Source organism: Trifolium pratense, linkage group LG1, assembly GCF_020283565.1.
Source record: "Trifolium pratense cultivar HEN17-A07 linkage group LG1, ARS_RC_1.1, whole genome shotgun sequence".
In the NCBI taxonomy this organism is placed as follows: domain Eukaryota; kingdom Viridiplantae; phylum Streptophyta; class Magnoliopsida; order Fabales; family Fabaceae; genus Trifolium; species Trifolium pratense.
Genome location: NC_060059.1, coordinates 40469518 through 40488948, shown reverse-complemented (window position 1 = coordinate 40488948; position 19431 = coordinate 40469518). Strand labels below are relative to the sequence as shown.

The following is a 19431-nucleotide window of genomic DNA, read 5'->3' as shown; positions in this document are numbered from 1 at the left end:
AATCAATGATATATACAGCCAAGATAACATGATATGTGAAATATTATATACAGTATATGAAAGAGTATCAAACATGCATGGTTAAAATAATTGCAAATTTTCAGGCATTGTATAAAAAAACAGGGTATGAAAATTATTGAAGACGGATTAATTATACATTATTGGTTGATACATGATCCTAAAGAGCTTATCTCCATTCTTTTTTTTTTTTTTTTTTGTAGGCAGCTTATCTCCATTCTAATTGTTGGTAGTTATTGTTAATGTATAGGAGTTGAAGATATGAAGCACTATTCCGATTTTTTGTCTAATTGTTTAGTTGCTGAAAATTTTACCTTAAAGATAAATAAGTGAAGTTTTCGAAGTTGAAAACCCAACATATATAGTGTGATGTCTCTACTAACTGAGATAATAAGCTCACATATGAATTTAACATGTTTTAGTATTGAACATATGTCGGTGTACAATACCAATACGACACTGTTATATATAATTATATTGAATTATGTAATTTTTTCAAATTATCAATATCAACGTGTGAGTGTCATGTCCACGTCGAATTTGTATATTTACTTTCATAGAATTGAAACCAAGGTTATTTTTTTGAGCTTTCACAACCAGTTGAATCTGGTTCGGGTGTCAGTTCTGGCATCAACTGGTTCAGCCTCTCTCGATCACAGTTGCGCAAATCTAACCGTAGTCCTTCCTACCAAGTACAACGTTAATCACCAGTAAACTAACTAACAATTGGAATTGAAACCGTTACACACTTACAACATAACAAGGAGACAATGAGCGAACTCCACGGTTGCTATGTCGGTCTTAAAAGTACTTATAAGAATATTTTTCAGATTCATCCCACGATCGATGTACACCCAACCTAATTTGTGACTTCAAATTTTTTATTACCTTACACAATTCCTTTAATTTCTTTATTATATTATATTCATGGAGACTCCCACGTTCGTTGTTCAATATCATATACGCGCATGCTAAGCTCACAAGTTCTTCTAACTCCTAACTACATCACTATCACCATAATTAATTAACATAATTATAATTAATCTCGTTAAGAGTATGAGACAAAATAATGTTTGAAATTTGAAAATGAGTTTACAAGTGAGAGGTCCTAACTTTAAGTGTTTCTTTTAGATTATAAATTTATTCATATTAATAAATATAGAATAATTATACATGAACGAATGAATGACAAACGAATATTGCGTTGTTATTTCATTTTGAATGACAAAATTAATATCAGACTTTGTAACATCACCAATAATTAAATTACTACTTGAGTTATGCTCCAAATGTCCAATTCTAAATGTGAGAGGAGTTTCTTAAAAATCACAAATTAGATGAGCTACAACCTAAAAAAGACTATATATAATTGAGAACAATCACAATCTTATTATTGATTTTCTAATGATATGTTAAACTCTATATATATAAAAACCAAATAAATCACTAAGACACCTATTAAATCTCACTAATTATTCTCCTTTCAATGATTACACTTAGAACCCTCTCTCCCATTTTAAGTACACTTTTAAATTAGTCTAATTACAATGTTTAAATTGAAACCATATTGAAAAATTATAGTATTATTATAAATTATCACACCATAAACTTTGGTCCCATATGAGTTGTCGTTTGCCTTGTACATGGCCCCCTCAGTGGACTTCACCAAGTTAATTAGTTACATAGAACTAAGACAAATCCATTACAATAATTACAATTTAAATATTTCTATTTAAAAAATTAAGTCAATGCTTATACTAAAAAATTTCTTAGGATTGAGTATAAATATGTCTACAACTTTTTGATCATCTCAAAGCAAACATTTTAATTAGCTTTACAAAAAAATAACTCTTAGACAATATATTTTTTTCTAAGCATATACAATATTATGGAACCTATAGTAGGAGCTTTCCCTGATGGAGAATGGGATTTCTTTCGCAAAATGTTTGCTAGTGAAGATCATGAATATTACTCACAACAATTTCTTGATCAAAATTCACTTCTTCTAGGGGAAGATGATGGATTGAACAATGTAACACAATCCACATTTTACTCTTCTGAAAATGAGTGTATGTTTTATTCTTTTGATCATATCTCAAACTCTAACTATATTTCTCAATCTCAAGAAAATAGTTACAATAGCAATTCTAGTGCTAGTGATGATACAAATCAATATTTTAGTTATCCTAATCAAGTATTATTAGAAAATAATGTTGATACTTGTAAATCCATGGATGAGAATTTTTTTGCTTCATTTGTCACACCCTTTAATGAGATTGTAATGGAAGAGAATATGAAATTGAATGAAGATGTTATTGGAAGTGATGATCATATTTTGGAGAAAAATGATTACACTACTCATGTTGATTTTCCAAACAAGAATGAGTTGCAAATGCAGCTCAAAAGGAAGCTTGATGTGATAGAAGTTGAAGAAAAAATAAACAAGAAATCCGAGAATCCAAAGAAAAAATCCCGTGTTTCAAAAGATGTAAGTTTTAATCTCTATCCAAACTCTTACTAGAAATAGTAAAAATAGCGACAAAATTTCTTAAATAAAAAGTGCACCTGTCTCTACGTTTGTCGCTGAGTGTTCGACGTTGCCAGATATCATGACTAATTTTAATTTTTCTGTCTCTAACTTTCGTGGTTATTTCAATTATCAGGGGCAAGGATGCATGAAAAATGCAAGGTCAAAGAATAACTTGAAGAAAGTTGCTAGCAATGAAGAGATTGCAGAAGAGATTGATAATGGAGGATCAAATGGAAATAGTTCTAGTAGTAACATTTCTGAGGATGAAAATGGTTCTCAAGAAAATAGTGGAGGTACTACTCTAAACTCAAATGGGAAGACAAGAGCTAGTAGAGGTTCAGCAACAGATCCCCAAAGTCTATATGCAAGGGTAATTAATTATGCAAGTTTATGATATTTTCATTATATATTTTTTTACTTATCAATTATATATTTATTATTAAAACAAAAATTAGTTTGTGCATATTTATGATGCTTATAATTTTTTGTTTTTAAAATTTTGCAGAAAAGAAGAGAGAGAATAAATGAGCGGCTAAGAATTCTACAAAATCTTGTACCAAACGGAACAAAGGTAATAATACAGTTGATTGTAATTTTTGTTTTAAAATTGGAATTGGGGGCAATAATTTCATGTGACAAATAATTTAATTTATTGTGCAAGATAATTAATTTCATGGATTGTTTTTGTATATTTACAGGTTGATATAAGTACAATGCTTGAAGAGGCAGTCAATTATGTGAAATTTTTACAAGTTCAAATCAAGGTATACACAATAGGAGACATTAATATGGATGTATAAATTTTAAATCATAGTTTTTTAATGTAATCTATATACATTAAAAAATAGTATTAATAACCATTGTTTTATTTTCCTTGTAGCTTTTGAGCTCTGATGATATGTGGATGTATGCACCACTTGCTTATAATGGACTTGACATTGGACTCAATCTCAACAATTCTCTACCACTATGAGCTTCAAAGATACTATACTACAATTTTTTTACTGTAATATTATGTAGCAATTAAACGGAAAACAATTCCTTAAAGGAAAAAATACATAAAATGAAATTGAGCAATTTTTTAGCAAAGAAAAAAATTGCTCAATTAATTGAGCAATTATATATATGTATTCTTCTAACTTGTATTAATTATTGGCTGATGTGAATAAAATAGCAATATCATGTTCTAAGAAAGTACTAGTATAATCACTTTTCTTTTAATTAATTAATCACGTGGGGGAGTCTGCTTCTGACTTTTGTGAATGAAAGACATTAAATGATTAAGCAAACATCTTTGTTGCTCTAACTTTGGGACTGTCTTATGTTGAGAGAACAATGTAGTAATGAGCTCAAACATAAAATACACAACACAAGTGATAAATAAATTAAGAAACCATGAATGTGTTAATGTCTTATATTATTAAGAATTTGTGATGTTCTGCATTTTTGTTAAGGCTTAAGATGTCTTATATGGGATTTGTTAATGAGGATCGGTATCTTAAGGATTTGAAGAAGGGCGAAGGCTAGCATGGGAAAGGGATCTAGGTCTCCCATCATGGGAAAGGACCTTTTAACTATCAGATTTATTAATAAAATAATGAGTGGACAGGATGAATTACTGGAAACCTGAAGGTGCAATGTTCTTCAAGTTAAATTTTATTTATAATAATGTCCAATTGTTTTTTAGTTATTAAAATTTGTCCATGACCAATATAACCCTTATATTTTCTATTATTCAATTTTCATCCTAATAATTTTAAAATAAAACAAAAAAAACATATATCCACACCTTGTATGATCGTTTTAAATTTCAAAAACCCATAAATTAGTATTATGTAAAAAAATTAATCTTTTGGGTTTGATACTATTTGAATTTGTTGCATATAACATGTCTTTTATTAAAATCCTTTAATTTGAAGGTTTAATCTTATAGCTGCTGCAAATCGAATTGAAGCGAGAAAGATAATCACAAATTCTTCACAATGGGTAAGGTTCCTAGATCTCTTGCTCGTGCTGGTGGTGGTGGTGCGACGGTTTCAAACTGCACCACCTTCTACAAGCTCCACTTAAACCCAGCTACACAGTCGACGAGAATAGAATCGGAGAGAGAGAATGACGATGGCCAAATCTCTAGCGACGGTGCAGGAGTTTCCACCGAAGAATAAGGGAGACACCACCGTCGCCGCACAGATCTATCAAAATCGAATCTGAGTTTGCAAACACCACCAATACACCAACTTTCTTCGAATCTGGGAACCATCATTGTTGCTTTAGTTTAGTGTTGGGGTTGCAGAAATTAAAGTCCAGAAATTTATCCAACCCACGGGATTTAAGAAACAAAGTCCAGATACAAAGGTTTTTGAGATGATGAAGAAATCTGAGGGAAAGAAGAAAGGTGTTGTTGTTGATGAAGTTGTTGGAATTTTCAGTGTATCTGTGTTCATTCTATTTTGTTTTCTATTTTTCTTTTAATTTGTTAAATTGTTTTTTTTAAATCAATTATAAAAAATTATTATTACCACATGGAAAATAAATAAAAAATGAAATAAAAGCCACATGGCATGCCATATCATCTAGTCATAGTCCAAGTTGTCCAATGATAAAAGAGAAAAATCTTGACATTACGAGGGGTAATCAATTTTTTTTTAATATATATATAGGGTAAAACAAAACTCAATGGGTGCGTTTGATTCGTAAAACAGTAAGAACTGGACAGAACAGTACAGGACAGAACAAGATAATTCAGGACAGAACAAAACTGTACCAGAGAGATATAGGGCGATAATATTTTTATATTCGAAAATAAAATGGGTATTTTCGTATGTTTTATAGTTGTACTGTGGACAAAAAGTTGTCCTGTGATTTAGTGAGGGACAAAAAATTTTGTTTTTGTCATATCCTTTGCTGCTTAATTTGTCCAGTCTCATAACCAGTTTCAAATCAAACAGGATACAACAAAGGTTGTCCAGTCCAGTCCCCTATTTTTTAGCAGATCAAACGCACCCAATAACATTACAGGGGAAAATACTATTTACCCGAAAAAAGAAAAAAAAAAAAAACTTGTCTCTTTATTTTGATTTCGACAAAGAAAAAGAACGGTTTCGACGGAGACAGAGGATGGGCGGGACATTAGTTCATATATCCAATCATCATTATTCTTCTTCTATAAATCTCTAAATTTCTTTCATTTAATATTTAACATTCTGAGTTTTGTTGAATATTTGAATCTGAAGATGTTTTGATTCTTAAAATTTGAGTTTTGCTTGTTCTTTTAAAATTTGGATCTCAGATTATAATTGTTTTAAATGTAGAAAAAATGTTGAATCATATGGAAATGTTGTTAGATTCATGATTATCTGCGTAAAAAAAGCAAATTATAAAGAAAAACATAATTTTGGCTTAATTAGTTCATACAGAGTAAAACAAAAATGATGGCTTTAAACGAGACCCCCGCAAGTGGGCAGTGAGATTGGTTCTCTCGGGTTACTCGGTCCTTAGGCTGGATACCGAGTTTTAAAAAAAATTATGATGAAATACTAACTTACATTTTTTAATTTACCCACGAGGATTAAAAAAGGGACATAATTTAATTTACCTGTGCTGAATCTAGTTAAGACTTTTTAGGTTAATTACTAGACCGTTAAAAACTTATTATACCAGGATTAACCTCGTTAAATTTTTTAGGTCAATTGTATACTAATTTAGACTTTTTATACCGTGTTGAATCTAGTTAAGACTTTTTAGGTTAATTATAAACTATAAAAAAAACTTATTATACCGAATTTAACCTCGTTAATAATTTTTAGGTCAATTCGTATACTAATTTAGACTGTTTATACTGCGTAGAACCCAATTAAGACTTTTTAAATCAATTATTCGATTAATTAAAACTTCTTATACAATATTGAATCACGTTAGACTTTTTATTTCTCTAGTAATTTAGACTTTTTATACTACGTTAAACCTAGCTAAGGATTTTTAGGTCAATTATTATACTAAATAAGACTTATGATACCGGGTTAAACATCATTAAGACTTTTTAAGTAAATTATCGGACTTATTAAGATTTATTAGACCGGATTGAACCATGTTAAGACTTTTTAAGTAAATCATTGGATTATTAAGACTTATTTTACCGAAGTTAACCTAGTGCATACTTTTTAGGTCAATTATTCTACCAATTAAGAAATTTGACACCAAATTGAACACGTTTAGGTTTTTAGGTAAATTATTGAATTAATTAAGACTTATTATACCAAATTTAACCTAACTAATAATTTTTAGGTCAATTATTTTACTAATTGAGAATCAAATCTGATACCTTAAGGAGGAGCACATTCTCATATCTCAAGTCAATACTACCAGACCAACCCAAGTGGGTTAATTTTATTTTATTCAAGTCAATTCATCAACAATACTAATTTAGATTTTTATATTGCGTTGAACCTAGTTAAGACTTTTGAGGTGAATTATTCTACTAATTAAGATATATTATAGCGGATTGAACATCGTTAAAAGTTTTTAGGTAAATCATTTGACTAATTAAGATTTATTATATCGGATTTAACCCAGCTAAGAATTTTTAGATCAATTATTCTATTAATTAAGACTTATGATATTGGATTGAATCTCGTTAGATTTTTTAGGTCAACTCGTCTTCTAATTTAGACTTTTTAGGTTAATGGTTAAATATGTTTTTCGTCTCTATAGAATTAACAATTTTTTTCGTCCCTATAAAAAAAATCACATTCGTAAAAAAAAAATCACACGTTTTCATCCCTAAAAATATACTGTATTTTTTTGTTTTGTTTTAGTTCCCGACATTACTTTGATTATTAATCGACTAACATATTGCCACGTGTCAACGTCAACTTGCAAAATAAAGAAGAAATTGAAAAGAAAAAAAAAAACCCAATATTTTCAGTTTGTGTTTAAATTAAAATTTCAGTTTGTTATGGGCAGTTTTCATAAATATGTCATATGTTGTAATTCTGTAAATAACATAACTTAATATTATATTATTATAACCTGTTTCACCTACAAATGCAGGTTAAAAGGTCCTTTCCCATGGTGGGAGACCTAGGAGCCTTTCCCATGCTAGAAGGCGCCTTGAAGAAGTTATGTATTTTTACCCTCTAGCTGTGTTAGAGCTGCACAACGCATGAGTCGATGATTGAATTCTGACCACCTCCCAAGACTCTTATCAAAAACAAAACACGAGGAACATGGTGCTTTGACTTGGGTATGTAACAATATTAAAATTTTTAGGAAGAGTTTGTCGTTCATTTGGGTCCCGCAAGATTTCAGAGATTAATCTCTGCGGTTGCGTGCAGAGGATGTCTGATTTATGTAAAAAAAAAAAGAGCTTAAGCGGTTAATGAGCTCCCCTTATGACGAATCGCTCTAGAAAACCCGAGATTGATTTCTAGTGGAAACAATTATTGATCAGACTTTACTTACCTCGCAGTCGAATTCTGGATCACTAACCCTTGGTATCCCTCACATATTATACTTGACTTACTCCACTTAAATTTGTAAACTACACACAAAACAATGTTTTTGTAATTTCGATAATTTAATGACTATAATAACATTTTCTCACACATTGATTGTTTATTTTTTGACAAGATAAATATTAGCAACAATATCTTTTCAACACTTTCTCTTTTTATAGGATGAAATCGATGTAGATCCTACATTTTAGAAATGAGTTTCACATAAAGTGGTGGAACCCATATGAATTTTTCCTAAGGCTTAAATGCAGTTTTACCCCCCCTATTTTGAAAAATGCGGAATTTTACCCCCCCTATTTTATAATTTGTTGGATTTTGCCCCCCACCAAAATTTTGCACAAAATCTGCTTCTGAGCCTCAAGTTCAAAGTTTCGCACAGAACTCAATTTGGATCAATAATTCACCAAACTGGTTCCGAAACGACCGCAATCGAGTTAGTTTTCCACAGAATCAAACTCCACTAAATTTGGAGTTACAGAGAGAGATTAATTACCGTTTTAGTGAAGGTCTGTTCAAATTAATTATCGTATGAAACTACTACTGATATTTTCGTCATTCCTCTCACCCTGTAGCTCATTTTTTAATAATATTTACATGTATGGAAATCTAACGAAATTACCCTTGTTGGCATTTCAATTTCGTCGAATTTGGAGTTACGATGTGTTCGGTAGACGATGTTGAATTTGAAGATCACAAGTAGATTTTTGCAGAATTAGTAATTGGACAGACCTTCACTAAAACGGTAATTAATATCTCTCTGTAACTCCAAATTTAGTGGGGTTTGATTCTGTGGAAAGATAACTCGATTACGGTCATTTCGGTAGCCGTTTGGTGAATTATGGATCCAAATTGAGTTATATGCGAAGCTTTGAATTTGTGACTCGAAAGCAGATTTTTTGCAGAATTTTGGGGGACATACCTTCACTAAAACGGTAATTAATCCCTCTTTGTAACTCCAAATTCAGTGGGGTTTGATTATGTGGAAAGATAACTCGATTACGGTCATTTCGGTATCCTTTTGGTGAATTATTGATCAAAATTGAGTTGTGTGCGAAGCTTTAAAGTTGTGACTCGAAAGCAGAATTTTAGAGGGGGCAAAATCCAAAAAATTATAAAACAGGGGGGGTAAAAGTCCGCGTTTTAAAACAGGGGGGGTAAAATTCCGATTTAATCAAAACAGGGGGGGCAAAACTACATTTAAGCCTTTTCCTAATAAACGAGTGAATGTTGTTTTGAAAAGAAAATATTTTTAGTAGAGTAACCACCAAATTGATCTGTTTTTGTAACTCGTTTTCAAATATGTTTTTGACTTTTTTAATATCTCAAATTAATCTTTGTCCCTGCTAAATGTTTATCGTTTATCAATTTAGTACCTCTGTTGACATATGTTTTATAACACCATTAAATGCACTAATGTAAAGTGTTAAATGTCACTTAAACAATGACATCACACAATTTAAGTGAACGGTCAATTCAAAATATTTGATAAAAAATTGTAAAGATAGAAACTAATTTAACGGCAAGTTGAAAGTGTCAAGAACTATTTTGATAAAGTGTGAATGAATGTAGAGACTTAGATACAATAATTGAAATAGATATTCACATAATGATCAAATTGAGAAACATTTAACGGATCAATTTGATGGTTTACTATTTTTATAGTATTTCTCTTTAAACAAACTATATCTATTGACATGTAAACATAGCTCAAAATCAAATGGTATAGATACTTCTTCCGATATTTTTTATAAAGAATATTTTAAAAAAATCACACAAACTAAAGAAAACACATTGTACATATTTATTTTCATTTAATATTTTTATAAATTTAAATTTATTTATGTATACCTGACCAAAAAAAAAAAAATTTATTTATGTATACAAGAATTTAATTATTCTTAATTCAACTAACTTACTTATATTTACTTAAAAAAAATTTACTGATTTTTAATATTCTTTTTAATACAATAAATAAAAACATAAATAAAATTAAATATTTAAAACATTTAAAAATTAATTTGTCATAATTTCTTATATGAAAAAATAAAAAGTACCGAAGTGAGTAGTTACATTTTACCGCAGTCAATTTATTGACAAGAATCTTTTATTAATTTGGATAAATTAACTAACGGAGAATCTAACAAATCCTTAGTTACAATGGAGAATCTTGTAGACACAAAAGATAAACGACACCATAGAGAAACCACCGCATCAGAGTCACCACTCTCTTCCACCACCACCATGTCCTCCTCCATTGACCAACCTACGAAGAAGCGAAAGCTCCACGACTCTCCGGAAACTACCGCCCCCTTTCTGCAAACCCTACCTGCTCCTCCGCCGTTATCTCAAGATGAAATTCTCGCAAAACGCAGAAACAAAGACGCAATTCGAAACGTTTTCGAAGTTTACAAACGAATTAAACGTTGCCTCATTCAGAAACCAGTTCCCTCCACATCTGACCTTGACCAGAGCTTTCTTGCTCTCATCGCTTCTTCCAGAGGTAACAGCTTTTTTGTTTCTTTCTGTAGTCTTTGTTTTGTTCAATTAGAATTTCTTTGCAATTAGGGTTTAGGAATTAGGATGTATTTTGGAATATCCCCACTTAGGGACAAATTAGTTGCTGAAAACACAAGATATTAGGTTTCAGTATCACCTCAAGCAATTAGGGTTTAGGAATTAGTGATGTGATTTTCACATTGTTGTTAAATAGCTGCTATAGAGAAACCGCCGTAGTGTAGTGGAATTTGGACAAACCGTTATTGTTCCATAATATGTTATTTAGTACAAAATGTTGTCAAGTAGCTGCTATAGTGGTGCTATAGCACTATTGGGCAGCAGACTTTTAACAATCGCCGTCAATCGGCTATTTTCCGCTATCTGCGATTGACAAACCTTGTGATTTTGTCACCTAATTAAACACTTAATATGCAAGCCAACTATATTCAACTGCCCATAATTAGGAGCTGATAGAAAATTTCCATGATTGGAATTGGAATTCTCTTTTGCTCAAAGTGGAACTTTTATAATGTGACAGGTTGTATGAGTGTACAGAGAATTGTGGCCGATTTAATTCCTCGATATGCTTGTCACTGTCCAAAAGCTTTGGAAGCCGCAACTAAAGTGGTTATCAATATGCATAACTGGAGTTTGGCTTTGATCAGTAAGGAAGAGGATTCCAGTGGTATTGCATTTGAAACTGCTAAAGCTTGTATTTTTGGATTGGCTGATATTTGCCGCATTGCTTCTTCAGTAGCACCAACATCAGCTGTAATTAGAGGAATTCGCTCAGCAGTTTTTCAAAATGTGCTCACCTTTTTTGTTGCGTTATTTGAGGGAAAGGATGTATCAAAGATGATTGACAAGAATTTCCTGAATATGCAAGATAAACCTGAGGTCTTTTCTGAATTGAAACAAAAGGTTTTAGATGAAGATGATTCTTCATTGACTAAATTGTCTAAGTTTCATACATTATGTATACTTTGGGTATTCTTCTCTTGTCCAAAAGAACTGCTTGCAGCTTGTTTGGAACTCTTACGCTCCGCCACAAACGAGGGAACTTCTAACGAAGGGCAACGTTTTATGAGTATGGTGACTAGCTTGCTTAATGATTATGAATCAGTTCTCCCTTTGGGCAGAGAAAACGATGGACCTAAATCATGTACCGCTTCTATTGGGCAAGGCATCAAAGAGATTGAGGTTGGCGAAAAAGTTATCACCGATGACAACCATATATCCGATGGTATTCGAAAGAGCTGTTTGCTTATGCTGGTAATACTTTTTGTTTGTTATCTTCACACACACACGCACATGCCAACACATACACACCATTTATTGGCTTTATGTATTATATATATTTTAATATCATGCTAGCTTTCTTTGTAATTACTTGCATGCTCTTTTTGTTTATTGCGAGCTTTATCATTGATCTACTCTGAAAATTATTTTTGCAACTTAGAAGACCATGTTTTTGTATGGGATGAAGTGTTGGGCTGTAAAGAATAAACACTAAAATAAATTAAGCATAGCAGAGATGAGGATGTTGGTTGGGTGTGTGGTAAGATTAGTCAAGATATGGTTATAATTTATGAATGACAGTATTAGCACCTATAGTAGAAAAATGGTGGAAACTAGGCTTAGGTGGTTTGGGCATGTAGAGAGGAGACCTGTAGATTGTGTACTAAGGAGAGTAGATCAGATGGAGGGTAGTCATTAATGAGCCTAATACGTTGCTATTAACTACATAATATGTGCCTATGAGGCTATGATGCTCATGCAATTTGTTCTTTAATTATTTTATTTTATGCTGTGTCATCCATGGTCGAGCTTTTTGATTGTATGGTCAAATGTTGATATGTTGTTATTAATTGCTTTCCGTAGCATATATATCTGGTGAAAGAGCTTTGCTGAAAACTTAGTACTTTGTTTATTTAAAGTTCTAGTTCTAATTGCTGAAGAGACTTTTGCTTGGCCTTTCTCTATAAGGTTCTTAACAAGGACCCCTCACTGCGGAAATGGACTCTACGTCGATGTAAGAAGTTACTTGACTCACTCACTGATGCTTCACTGGAAACTACATCAATATTGCAAGGAATTCTTGGAATGTTCGCACAACAGACAGAGGTAGAAGACTGTCAAGTAGATAGTGATGAAGACAAGTCTGATTCTTTAATTTTCATGAATAGAAACTATGTGGTTCCTAGGATCTCTGAGGAACATGAAAGTATTGGTGAAACATCACAAAAAGGTAGCAATTTAAGAGTTCATGTTGGTTTTTCTAGTGATGGTTTTACTGATAATGTTTCTGACAAATGTCATAGCTCATTGCTCTGCAGTTTCTCTTGACAAGTTTCTAATATTTGAAGCAGGTTCTCATTTTGATAATGGAGGGGTATCAAGGTCTGTGGGCATTGAGAAAGGTGACATGCCTAATGTTAGATGTTCCACACCTAGGGACTCTGCAAACCATCAGATATTCTCACCTACAGTTAGAACAGCAGTAGACTATAGGAGTAATTCATTTGAAGGTAGAAATGATTTCCCAACTGTCGAGAAAAATCAAGTTTCGAATATGAATTTCAATTCACCTCTGTCGAGGTCCTCTAGTGGAGCTGTCAGCAATGTTTTGGCTTCTCCTAATCACCATTTTATGTCACCGTCTTCTTTAGCCAAAAGTCAAATTGTTTGGTGCGGTGATGGGGATCCTGCTGCTGTTGATATTGTTGCTGCTTCTAAGCAGCTATGGGTAGGTTGTGTAGCACCTGACATGCCCGAAAGCCATATTAGGTTTCAAATAGAGAGGTTTGGTCCTGTTGAAAAGTTTATATTCTTCCCATTGAAAGGATTTGCTTTAGTTGAGTACAGAAGGATAATTGATGCGATAAAAGCTCGACACTATGCACCTGGAAATTTTCCTTGCCGTGTAAAGTTCATGGACATAGGACTTGGTACTAGGGGTGCAATGAATGGTGTTGCAATTGGCTCTAGTTTTCATATTTATGTTGGAAATATTTCCAGTCAATGGGCCAAGGATGAGATTCTTCATGAATCAAGGAAAGTAGTTTATAAAGGTCCTCTCACAGTGATTGATCTTAGCTGTGAGTTTGCATTACTTATGGAGTTTGAAACCCCTGAAGAAGCTGCCTCCGTCATGTTGCATCTGAGACAGTTCCGAAGAGAAAGAAGTAATTATAACCCGCATTTTGGTCCAGGAACAGTTAATGTTGTATCACCTCATTCTCGAACTTTACCTGGGAGCCCTGCTGAGAGCAGTCGAACAAGAATGTCTCACTTGGGTAACATACTATCTTCATTGCGTGCAAAGTATAATATTAATCAAAACATAGTTCTCCATGATAATTATATTACTGGAAATAGTTGTGCTTCTTCCATGCGTGAGGAAGATACAGTGCCATCCAGCACTCTTTGGATAACTATTCCTCATAGTAGTTCCCAGTTCCTCACAGATGATGAGCTAATGAGTATTTGCAACCTTGCTATTGGAAACTCTGGTTCCATTGCACGGTTAACACAAGCAAAAATGCACATGGGAGATGGTTGGTTTGTTGAATGTAGTAATGTTGATGGTGCAGTTTCCATCTTAAAGAATCTGCGTGCTTGTCCAGGATTGTTCTTCCAAATAGAATTCAGGTTACACAAGATTAATCTTTTTCATGTATATAGACATAAACACATCAATATATTTGATGATTTAAGTGTGTGGTTCACATTTTTTATTTTTGTTTGAAAGCATGTCTTGAACTCATACCTTTTTCTCACTCTCCCCTAAGTCCTAACAAATGGCACACTGTCCTCATTTTCTTAAACGTTCTTGAAATGTTTTATCAGTTATTAGTAGTGTGGGCCTACACCCATACAACTTACAGTCCAACAGTAAATTTTCTAGAATTAGTACCGTGGATAGTATTTTTTTTCCTAGGCACTTATATAGATGAAAAGTTTAAATGATCTCACAATAAAGTAGAGTACTATAACTAATAACTTCTTTCATAAGTTGACATCAACTTCTGCATATCAGTTTTGTCAGAAACTTTCTCATTTAATGACAAAAAAATGAATCTTTCTCATTTAACTTCACACAATTACCTATAAAATTTGTAAGGTTTTTTTTTTCTTTTCTTTCTTTCCCCATGATTTGGAAACTAAATTCTTATTTCATTTGAAAAGCTTCTATAGGCTAGAAGCTAATTCAAATCGGGCCCTCATATATGCATTCTGATAATGTTTTATAACAAGTGATTCTTATTTCTTCTAACAGCTTATAAATTGTTTTATAACAAGTTTCTTGGACAACTAGTAGTGTGTACTAATCTGTTTAGTTCTTGTTCCATCTTTACACAGCAAACCGGGAAATCAGAATGCTGTACCGTTTTCAATTAAACCTGAAAACCATGCTATGGAGCTTGTTTCCCCCAGACTAAATGCTGAGAATCATGGCAGTGGAGTACATGGTGCACCTCTGTCTCAGTCAAATCGGCACTTCCCTGATTCAAGGGAGATATCAGAAGTTGGAGGAAGGAAACCTGATGGCTATAATCATTTATCACTGGATCCTCATCAAGGAGGTAATATTCTATGGTTGTAAGTATAGCTTTTTGTGTGTCGTAGAATAATGGATTAACTAATTAAATCATCTGAAAAATCGATTTTTGGTTTTACAATTGTGTCTGTTTCTGAAATGGAGTCCCTTCTGCATCAGGAAATGTTCCACATGTATACTCTGGAGCACATGGACCTTCCATTCCACCACCACAACAAATTCAGTCATCTCCTTTCACCCGCCCTGTTTATGTTCCTCCAAATGGGCCATGGGATCCCCATGGCATAAATAATCAGTTACCTGTCAACCAATTCCAGACAGGAGTAATGCCAAATAATTTTAACGGCAGTCCTTTTATACCTGCTTCAGTAGCTCCAGTTGGTCAGATACAAGGAACTCCAATGCAACCCTATAACCAACAGATTCCTCCGTCAATTGTACCACCACCTTTGGCATCTTTGCCACCTCCTCAGCCTGAAATGCCATCTCTTCATCCGCATCCTTCTTCTCTCCCACCTCTACCCCAGACACAACCACCCTTGGTTCCTCCACCACCTGGTTCTCCTCCTCCACCTCCTCCACCACTGCCTGTCCAAGAACCGGTCAATATGGAATGTTCGGGGCAGACACTGCAGTATCAATGGCAGGGCAATCTCTGTAAAAGTGGAGTTAGCTACTGTACAATTTATGCATGCAGAGCAGATTCAGATATTTGCAGATATTCGAATACCACACCCGAGCCTTCCGAGTAAGAAATCATATTTTTCTTCCTTAATACTCAGAATGTTATTTTATTTTAAAAAGTATGCTGGTTTAAATTGCTTTTCCCTGCTGCAGATGGCCCACCAAATTAGACATGACTAAACGGACAGATTTTCGACATGTGCAAACAACATTTGCTGCCACTCCATCTCATAGAGTGAGTTTTCAAATATCCTTTGGGGTTGTTCCCTGCCTTCTCAAACATCTCATGCTACTACTTTAGATGAGCATTGTCAGTGTATGTTCTTATGTTTATGTAGCCCAGTATTAAAGGAGTATGTTTACGCAAGCTCATGTAGTCCCTTCTACATCATATGATTCCTATGATACCCCTCGTAATTAACTTCCCCTGTAACTAACTAACTAACTAACTAATTGACTGTCTGACTGACAATTGTTAGTTAGCTCCCCATCAGCTTCTAGACCAATCTACATGTAGCTCAACATAATTCTTTAGCAATTCTATTGAAGCTCATTTCAGAAAACATAACTTTTCAGTGTTCTACCAGATTTCTCTATCTAGTTTAGATTTCTAATACTCAAGGCACAAACTGTACCAGCTTGCTTTTGTCCTCATTTATGCTCCTTTGTATGATGGATATACTTATGATTGTTACATTGATTTAATGGTGTTCTTTTACTTTTCTACTGCACACCATTCCAAACATTCTATTGTGATCCCACTTCTAGTAGAGATATTAGCCAAAATAGTCGTTACAATGCAGGGTAGTGGTGGAGGAGGAATTATTTAAAAAAAATGCAGAGGAAGATCAATTGAAGAAAACTAAAATACCGGAAACAAAAGAGAAGAAAGAAATCAAATAAGGGAAGATAAGTGAAATGAAATAAACTGAAAAAAGCAAAATAGAGGAAAATAGGTGGAAGAGAGAAGTAAAATAACAGAGGAAGAGAGGAAAACCCGGGAAAAACATACTGTGAAGACTCGCTGGAGATTGAGTTCGAGTGAAGAGAAGACGATGGAAGTAGTTTAGTTGGTGAGAGGTTTACCATTTAGGTATTAGGTTGAGATTATATACGAGTCAATCCTCGCCAACTCTTCTGTTTTCCCTTTTCAAAGTGGTCATGTGCAGCTGCTTTTTTAGTGTTATTTAAAAAAATCCTACAAATACTTCTTTTCCGCATTCGCTGCTATGGTCTAGCGGTTGCTATTGCATTGGTACAAAAACAATCACAAGGTATCAGAATTTATAGTGTTTTCCCCAAACCACGCTACACAATTGTCCGGCCATGAAATGAAACATATATATGTATTTACTGCCCTGCCTTTCTGTGAGTCTGACTTTATTGTGCTGACATCTGATGCAGAGGGAAGTGTGCCGTTTAATCCCATCTTCCACAAGTGACGACAGAAGGGTATGTTTTCATTTCATCATTTATTTTCTTCCAACTTCCTTTTAACATTATAGATCGTTCATATATTACCATTATGAACATTTGCACTTGCACATTTATGAGTGAGAATTGGAATGTGATTTGTCTTTGTGTCGACCCTGTGTTTGCCAATCAGTTTCAGGATTTCGTATCATATTTAAAACAGAGGGATTGTGCTGGAGTTATTAAAATCCCAGGTTCAAAATCCATATGGGCAAGGCTGCTATTTATACTTCCTCATTCACTTGAAATGTGCTCGATGCTTTCTATTGCACCCGATCCATCTGATTGCCTAATTGCTTTAGTCTTACCCAAAGAAACAAACTTTGAGTGGATGTGATAATTGTCCTTAATCCCAAGGTAAGTTCACTGAGTAGCATAAATGTATGCAAGTTTTTTTATACTTTTGATGTAGGATTCTTTTTAGAGAGAAGCAAATACATATAGTTATGGATGTGTAAATCTGTCAAAACGGGCCACTTTGGCCCACCTAGATTGACACAACATGGATTTGAAGTTACTAGCACACACCATTTGTAAACTTTTGATAAATTTAAAATTATTTGATGTTATTGAAATATATCATGATTGGGGTTAGTGTTATTTAATAAAAAATGTACATGAAGATCATCTTGATATATTTCAATGACAAAATTATTTTAGTTTATGTAAAATTTTACAGATATTATCCATGTGATAGTAACTTTTAAACTAACAGTAATTTTGTAATATAAATTAGATACAAAGTTGTTGACTGATGTAAATTATCAGAGTGCATCATAGTGTAGTTTGGTTGCTCCATATATACACACGGAACATATAAACTTAATAGTTATTTGCTTATATGTTTGTGATGATTCAATAGGTTTTTCTATCCATAGAACTAATGAATTGTTTAGGTGATCTAGTTTGTTTAATCTAAATACGTTTGATTACAAAATTAATAGGAATAAATTGACATGTTCAAAATTAGTGTTGAAGTTTTGGTTTTTTTAAAACACTTGTAAGTCTAATAAACAACTAGATACCCAACCAATACAGACTAGAAAGATTTGCATTTCATTCATGAAGTTTGCTCTTTAGGTCCCTACGTTGTTCTTAGGCCTCCCAAAAAATCAATTTTGCCCCTCGGAATGTTTTGGAAGATAACTTCCGAACACAGGAGGTTCTGAAAGATAACTTCATTCATATATGTGAATTAAGGTTTACATCTTGCCAGAATCAATGATTAATGGTATACTTGAGTTGTCGTGGTACAGAGTGAAATGGAATGTAAATAGATAACATCTAAATTTAAAATCTAACTAGCCAATTCCATTATATTCTTCCCATAGTATTTACACGAAAGAGAAGCTTTGGAAAAATTAAAAGGTACAACCAAAACGAAGGTAGAAAAAAGACACCTTGATGACCAACACAATGGTCTCAGACATCAACTTAATCTTAAAAATTACATACTTTGGAAAGGAAAGTGGCCAATAATGCCTCTTCTGCTTCCATGATTTCTTTCTTAGCATGTTGAAGAACCACCTCTTTATACTCCCCATGTCCCTGCACCCTGTCAATAATCTTTTAGGCTCTTATCACTCTAGCTTTTTGTGTCTTTCATGGAGTCTCACATGTAGTAATGAACTCAGTTATATAGTGTGGAGAAGAGAAAAGTTAATGAAGGATTGAAGAATCAATATATTCTTAGTTCATACAATGCGGTTGATTCTTTGGCTAATATTGCTTTCTTAATACTATGAACTTTGCAAAAGATGCCTTGCAAAGTAAAAACCAAAGAATATGTTGAAATGGAGAGAATTATTAGTATAATACTAATGAAAAGAGTAAGCTTTGTTAGTGAGAAGATTTGAGTGGGTGCACACTAGCACATTTCATAATGTATGGAATCTACCGAAAGCTCAACAATACAACTTTAACACTCGGGTTTGTTATTCCATTCCATTCAAATTAGTCCAAAATGTCTAGGACATGTTTTCTACGAGCAATTCATGATTAACCGATGGCTAATACAACATCTTGATTTCACAGAAGGAGAATAAAATGATATATTAATTAAAATTCGTTTAAGTGTACTTTTAGTCCCTTATTATCAACAATTCACGAATTTAGGTCAGATCACGAGGGGCAGTCGAGGATCATTCACATTGAGT

General features: G+C 33.2%; 2 protein-coding genes across 2 annotated transcripts; both read left to right on the top strand.

Annotated features, from left to right (window-relative positions):
- Positions 1–1846: 1846 nt before the first annotated feature.
- LOC123917734 (transcription factor RSL2-like) lies at positions 1847–3696 on the top strand. The gene is made up of 5 exons (XM_045969552.1): positions 1847–2506; positions 2682–2918; positions 3054–3119; positions 3247–3312; positions 3429–3696. Exons 1-5 carry the CDS (start codon positions 1907–1909, stop codon positions 3519–3521), a joined length of 1062 nt encoding a protein of 353 aa, XP_045825508.1. The 5' UTR covers positions 1847–1906; the 3' UTR covers positions 3522–3696.
- Positions 3697–10185: 6489 nt separating this feature from the next.
- Positions 10186–18134, top strand: LOC123917727. Its single transcript, XM_045969538.1, has 9 exons — positions 10186–10561; positions 11096–11829; positions 12544–12805; positions 12927–14208; positions 14920–15143; positions 15278–15866; positions 15956–16037; positions 17207–17254; positions 17409–18134. Exons 1-9 carry the CDS (start codon positions 10219–10221, stop codon positions 17610–17612), a joined length of 3768 nt encoding a protein of 1255 aa, XP_045825494.1. The 5' UTR covers positions 10186–10218; the 3' UTR covers positions 17613–18134.
- The last annotated feature ends 1297 nt before the right edge of the window (positions 18135–19431 follow it).